Raw genomic sequence first — 7,111 nt, forward strand, 5'->3', positions numbered from 1 at the left:
TCTGTTCCTCCGAGCTACCCGTGTCCTGCCATTTGTTAAGTATTCTTGTTGTTTCAGTGCATCGCCTTGCATTTATCAGGATTAAATACTGTCTGCCCTTCCGACCATCTGTATGCTCATGAAACCTTCTTCACTTTTATCCACTCGACAACTTTTCACTGTACTCCTGTTCCTTTGTAACTTGAACGCATGTGACAACGAACCTAATTCAAATTCTCTCCTAATTCTAATTTTACCAATCTTGGCACCCGCTGCAAATTTGCTGAACATCTCATCGTCTTCTATTTTTGATTGGATTTGAATACTGTCACGTGTACCGAACTGCTGTGTGCTTTGAAGGCAGATTATACAAGTGCTTCTGGGTAGCCGAGACTGAGACCACTCCCTGATTCCAGACTAGCCCCGCCCTTCCCACATCTGCCCCGTCTCAGCACTTCCGGACATTAATTCAGCTGTGGGTTAAATATGAACTGAGTGCAACATTGTGACAGCGTCTTTAGGTAACAGACAAATCATCCTACAATTCCAAAGGGTTTTGCTCATTTCCCGAAGCGATGCCTCGGGATTTGAGAACTGTACTTCCTTACGTCAGGTTGCCCGGATTCATCGAAAGCCGATCCACTTCCCGGTCGAATTCGGTTCGGATGTCGTCCAGGCAGCCGTTTTCGCCAAAGGCGCCCCATTCTGTGTTAATGCACATCCTCCCTTCCTCGCCTTCGACCACCTCCACATTCTTCATCTCTTCCATGTAGCATGCGTTGCAACCTGTCCCTGCAGAACGGGGTCGAAAAAAAAACCACAACTCAAGGCAAAGCAACGTGCTTTGGAACACAGGATGCTTCGGGTCGCCGTCGACCAGATACTGAAATGCAAAGGCTGTTTAATACAGCGGGAGGTCGGAGCCTGGGAATCCTGCAGCGAGTAACTCACCCTCCCGAAGCCTGTCCCACCACCGACAAGGCACAAGTCAGGAGTGTGACGGAATACTCCCCACTCACCCTGGATAGGGGGCAGCTCCAACAACACTCAGGAAACTTGGCATCTTCTACGATAAAATTTGATTGGGCTCACATCCATAACCACCACTCCCTCCACCAACGATGCTCAGTAGCAGCAGTGTGTACTGTCTACAAACTGCACTGGAGCCACTCACCAAAGTCAGGACATTTGAAATTCTGAAGCAAGTAAGGAACAGATCCGAGATACGTTGGCCAGTCCAAACCCAAATTTAAGCTAGAATTGCATTTAAAAAAGGGGAGATGAGTCTGAGGTGACTGTGAATCTGTGATGTTGCCGTGTTGTTGAAGTGCACCCACATTCAAATCGGGGAGAGAGGTAGGGGCCATGAGGGTGGAAAGTTGGAACTGAGGGCCAGTGTGATGCCAAATACAAATGTCTCAATCACATCGAACAGCTTGTTCTTTCGCTGCTCATAACTGGCAGGGGACTGGCGATACTGAAGAGACCAGGCTGGCAAATCTCAGATCACAGCACCCATCAGTACACCTGAACTTGCAATTGGACGGCACTTACTGAACAATGCCAAGTGCGCCAAGCATGACACTGGCAAATTACTCAACTTGACCAGTTGGGCACCCAATGCAGCTCACTTGTGCTTGCTGTAAGCTGCGTATATTTTTAGGCAATTCTCTGCCAACGAGAGGCATGCCACTTCCATAGGAGCACTGGCATGATTGCCCATGCGTGCATTATTCAGGGCGGTGCCACGGCCAATCTAAGTCAAGCATTTGCCTTCTTCACCGTCTGCTGCACTTGCAATGCTGACTTTCAGCTACTGGTGTATGAAGGACAGCCAGGTCTCCCTGCACCTCCCCTTTTCCCCAAGCGATCACCGTTCCGATTATAACCCACATTTCTTGCTTCAAGCAGGTATACAAAGTTGCAGCTCCACCTGGCAGCCTGGTTACAAGTTGCCTGCCCCCAAATCGACCGGTTGCTGCCATGTCTACTTCTTGATTTCTAATGCGCTTTACTGTTTGAAACGCCAAAACCTGCTGAACCACCAAATCTCTGGTTAATGATTGATTGTGACTCTGTGATTAAAGCAAAGGGTACTTTCTGATGCATTCTCTCCGCATCTGCGTAATGGTTTAATAGAGCAGTAGACCCTTTGGCCCAACCAGTCCATGCCAATCATAATCCCAAACTAGACTAGTCGCACCTGTCTGCTCCTGGCCCATATCCATCCAAACGTTTCCAATTCATACACTTATATAAAAGTATTTTAAAAGTTGTAACTGTACCCGCACCCACCACTTCCTCTTTGTGTAAAACAGTTTATCCCTCGTGTCTTTTTTTAAATCTTTCTATCTCAACTCGAAATCCCCCACCCTAGGGAGCAGAAACCTGCCATGCAACTTACCTGTGCCCCTCATGATTTGATAAACCCCTGTAGGGTCACCACTCAACCTCCTATGCTCCAGCGAAAAAGGTCACTGCTTATTCAGCCTCTCTGTATAACTCAAACCCTCCACACCCAGCAACATCCTGGTAAATCTTCCAACTTAATAACGTCCTTCCTATCGCAGGGGAACCCAGAACGAGACATGGAACTCCAGACGATGTCCTGTACAACCTCAACGTTGAAGGCCCAAAAGTGTTTGAGCCGAGGGAACATGAAAGCAAAAGTGTTCGATAGCAAAGGGTCCCTGCAGCCTTGAGGCAGGGTTCCAAGGCAGAGATGCCTTGTCACACGAGTGCTCACCCACAATGAGGCCGACCTCGCAGAAAGGGTCATCATATCCGCAAGACATCATGGTTCCAACAGTGTCGTTGACAATCGCCACCGCATCCACGTCAAATTCCTGCAAAAGTACGGGAGAGGGAGAACGGATTAGCAAGACCACCCCTGCTAAATGTCACTCCCAATCCCCGAGAACGGTGGGTCAGGGAATTAACGGGGACAGCAGCGAATGCTTCCTTCAGGAATCGATTGGAAAAAGATTGGAGAGGTGCAACGAGACCTGGGTGTCCCCTCCTACACCAATCGCTGAGAGTCACCCTCGCAGGAGCAGTGGTGGAGGGGGTGGGTGGGATGAGGAAGGCCAGTGGGATGTTGGCCCCTTCATGGCGAGAGGATTGGAGTACAGGAGCAGGGATGTCTCACTGCAATTGGACAGGGAGAGACCGTCCCCTGGAGTATTGTGTGTGGGAGGTTTGGGGTCTCCTTATCTGAGGGGAGTGGGTTCTGGCGATGGACGGTGTCCAGTGACTGATTCCTGGCATGGCACGGACTGACGGATGAAGGGAAACTGGATCGGGTTAGGATTATATTCACTGGAGTTTAGAAGAATGAGGGGAGGGAATCTCATAAAAACCGATCACATTCCACCAGGGACTAGACAGGGTGAACACAGGAAGGATGTTCCTGATGACGGGGGGCGGGAGAAGGGGTGTTTGGCAGTGGGGGGAGTCCAGAACCAAGGGGTCACAGTCTAAGGATACGGGGTAGGACAGAGCTGAGGAGAAATGTCTTCACCCAGAGAGTGGGGGGGACCGCGTGGGATTCGCTGTCACAGAAAGCGGTTGGGAGCAAAACATTTGAGTGTTTTCAAGAAGGAGGTAACTGTAGCTCTTGGGGCAAAAGGGAGAAAGCGGAGAACAAGGGACAGAGTTAGATGAAAAACCCACGATCAGATTGAATGGCAGGGCAGGTCAGGAAGGGCTGGCTCCATGCTTGTCTGTAAGGAAGCAAACAGAGATCGGGAAAGTCATTACAACAGTGAAAGGGAAATTTATCTGGACACGGTTCGTGGGGGAGTGGATGAACACAGTATTGAACATGACTGGTATCCAACTCATTGAAGGAGAGTCACTGGAGAACTTCCATTCAGTTCAGAGCATTGCAAACCAGGCCACAGTTTAAAATGTCAGCTCTCTCTCAGCTTGCTGCCGTCAGAGCAGGTGCAACGTAGACATCCCAGGAATTTCCTGGGAAGCAAACAGGTAAAATTGTCAGGACAACTGCGTGGAGTCCCTGGCTGAGGACTGCAGCTGGTTTTGGGAGGTTGGACAGAAAGAGAGAAGGTGTGACATTGGTGGAGAGAGAGAATGGGAAAGAGAGAGAGAAATAAGACAAGGATAAGAGGGAGGGAAGGGATGAGAAAGGGAGGGAGAGGGATAGAAGGACGGTAAGAGAGAGGAATGAAGAGAGGGAGGAGGAGAGAGAGTGAAAGGGAGGATTGGGAGAGATGGAGACATGGAACAAGGGTGTGTGAGAGAGAGAGAGAGAAGGTGAGAGAAATGGAGGGAGAGAAAGGGGTGAGAGAAACAGGGATGGAGATACAGAACAATGAAAAGAGAGCAAGAGATGGGGAATGGAGAGAGAGGGACAGGCAAGAATGTGTGAAAGAGAGGCGGGGAGAGAAATGGGGAGAAACTGAGATGGAGAGAGTGACGGGGAAGGGAGAGACAGAAAAGGGTGCAGAGAGAGGGAGTGAGAGAGGTAGAGAGGGATGGATGGAGAGGCAGGGAGTAAGAGAGAGTGTGAGAGGGGGGAGCGAGGGAGAGGAGAAGCAAAACACAGAGGAATGGGAGAAAATAAGAGAGAAAGAGACAAAAGGAGGAAGGGAAAGAGGGAGAACGAGAGAAAGAAAGAAACAGAAAGCAAAAGAAAGAAAGAGATAAAAACTGAAGGAATAATTCAATTCAGAGGTGGGAACAGGAAGGGCTTTAAGGGTAAAGGGGCAGGAGGAGCTGCTGAATGGCATCTTGGCACAGCCGAGCATTACTGGATCTGGATGGTGGGAATAGACTGGGGGCAGGGTGGCACGTTCCTGAACAGCCTCCGCCCATTCCAACTCACTGTAATGTGGAGCGAATCTGTGGCAGGGGGCACCGGTGAGCACGTACCTCTCTCCTCTTGATGGCTTCTCGGAGGAGATCGACAATGTCTTTGCCCTCGCAACCTGTCGCTTTGAATCCTTTCGCCCACTTCAAAAGGATGGCCTGGGGAAGGAGGGGGAAGAGATTTATGGTCGCATGGCCGGAAATCCAGGGGTATTGTGGGGTGTGGCACTACCTGGCATGACACGCTCGCCCTCTTCAGCCCACCTTGCCATCTGGATCCGCCCCTCAATGAAGGAGAAGAGATTTGCATACCCCAACGTATCAGGCTGAGGGAGGGTGGTGAGTCAGGAATAAGACCCTCGCCAAAGGTGCCCAGCATGGCCGACACAACCCATGGCCGTTCACGGCCAGGGCAACACACACCGGAAATGCAAACCCTTTTCCAACCCCTTGCCTCCAAGCGGTCCCATCTCCCCTCAGAGGCCTGCCGATTTCTGAGCTCCAGTGAGGCAGAGGGTGACCAAAGAAGTTCTGCAAAGGGAGTTGAGGGGGTTGTGTAGCTGCACGGAGGCCTTTCCACACTTCAATCCCATGCCAGCACCCCGCGAAGGAAGAGGAAGCTTTCACAGCGATCGGCTGGCGCCCAAAATTGAACTTCTCCTACGAAGATTGGATGGCGCGGCCTGCGACTTCAGGCAAACAACGAGTCACCGAGCTGGGTAGGCCTCGGGCCTAGAGGACAAGTCTCGAGCGGGTGGCAGAACTGACCTGATCGAGGCCCCGCTGCTCGCAAGGAAAGGAAAAGGTGAAGCCCAGTGGCAGAACGCATTGCTTTCTCCCCATGTCATCCAGGAAATCCGAGATGCAGTGGATGATGTGATCAAACAGCTGCCAAAAGAAGAGAGGGTTGGGGGGAAACATAAGGACAAAATCTTGGCACGTATAGCAAATCAAATCGTCCGACGGACCACCGGAAGGTCGACTCCATTGATTGGAGTGGCCATGAAGAGTTTGCCTGAAGAACCACAGCCAACCCCAGTTCCGCGCTAACACCAATACCATTTGGTTTCGCAATGGCGACCAACGGACCAACAATGCACAGGATCTGGGAATGACTTTCATCTTGTATTTCCTTCATGCAATGGGGCTTTGCTGGGCAGGTCCCAGCATTTATCGCCCCCGTTCACCCCAACTGCACCCTTGAGAAGGTATTTTCAACCACCGCAGTCCCCGTGCTATGTAGGGACCCTGGCCCAATCCAAACGTCCCCCCCCCCGTAACCCCCGACCCCCGCCACACACACACAAACGCACACGGTGTGCTTTTAGAGATTCTCGGATTTTGACCCAGAGACACTGAAGGAACGGCCGATATATTTCCAAGACGGGGATGGCAAGGGGCTCGGAGAGGAGCCAACAAGGGAGGGGTGGAGTTCGTATGGATCTCCACTCCCAGTTTCTGACTTGTTCCCGGTGTCATTGTGTCCAAACGACTGTGTTGCAGAATGAGAGAGGGTTCATATTAGCTTGGAAATACAGTCCTGGTCACCACACTGTCGGAAGGATGGGATTGTACTGAAGGGGATGCAAAGGAGTTTGATTAGGATGTTGCCTGGAATACAACGGTTTAGCAATGAAGAGAGACTTGAGAAGCTCAGGTTGTTTTCTTTGGAGCAGAGAAGGTAGAGGGGGAAACCTGACAGAAGTGTGTACGGTTCTGATGGGCATGGACAAGGTTGGAGAGAAAGCGGCTGTTTCTCTTAGTCAAAGAGTCAATAATGAAGGGACGCCATTTTAAGGTGAAAGGCCAGAGGGGAATTTGAGGAAAATAATTTTATCCAGAAAGAGATGTGGAATACACTGCCTGGGAGGGTAGTTGAGGCTGGAAAATTCACAACCTTTAAAAAGGACTTGGATGAGCACTTGATGTGTCATAACATTTAAGGCTGTGGGCCTAGTGCGGGAAAGTCAGACCAGTGTAGATTTAGTGTGTTTTTTGGTGGTACAGCCTCAATGGGCCAAAGGATCTCGTTCATACTGTATGATTCGATGATCCTACGTCAGGGCTGTACTCTCACCACACCTCTGGAATTCAGCTCTTTTGTCCATGTTTGAACCAAGGCTGTAATGAGGTCAGGAGCTGAGTGGCCCTGGCGGAACCCAAACTGGGCGTCACTGAGCAGGTTATTGCTGAGCAGGTGCTGTTTGATAGCACTTTTACTGACACCTTCCATCACTTTACTGATGATCGAGAGGAGACTAATGGGGCAGTAATTGGCCGGGTTAGATTTGTCCTGATTTTT

At 50.5% G+C, this 7,111-nt stretch overlaps 1 protein-coding gene across 1 annotated transcript in view; it reads right to left on the reverse strand.

Annotated features, from left to right (window-relative positions):
• Positions 1 to 498: 498 nt before the first annotated feature.
• LOC109918792 (hexokinase-2-like) overlaps positions 499 to 7,111 on the reverse strand; it is a 24,961-nt gene continuing 18,348 nt past the window's right edge. The window contains exons 12-15 of the mRNA XM_048618501.1: positions 5,578 to 5,697; positions 4,873 to 4,968; positions 2,726 to 2,825; positions 499 to 771 (exon numbers count right to left, since the gene is read on the reverse strand). Coding sequence (XP_048474458.1) covers positions 584 to 771; positions 2,726 to 2,825; positions 4,873 to 4,968; positions 5,578 to 5,697 — 504 coding nt within the window. The 3' untranslated portion in view covers positions 499 to 583. The remainder of the gene's footprint in view (positions 772 to 2,725; positions 2,826 to 4,872; positions 4,969 to 5,577; positions 5,698 to 7,111) is intronic.

Source organism: Rhincodon typus, chromosome 40 (genome assembly GCF_021869965.1).
Source record: "Rhincodon typus isolate 14 chromosome 40, sRhiTyp1.1, whole genome shotgun sequence".
NCBI lineage: Eukaryota > Metazoa > Chordata > Chondrichthyes > Orectolobiformes > Rhincodontidae > Rhincodon > Rhincodon typus.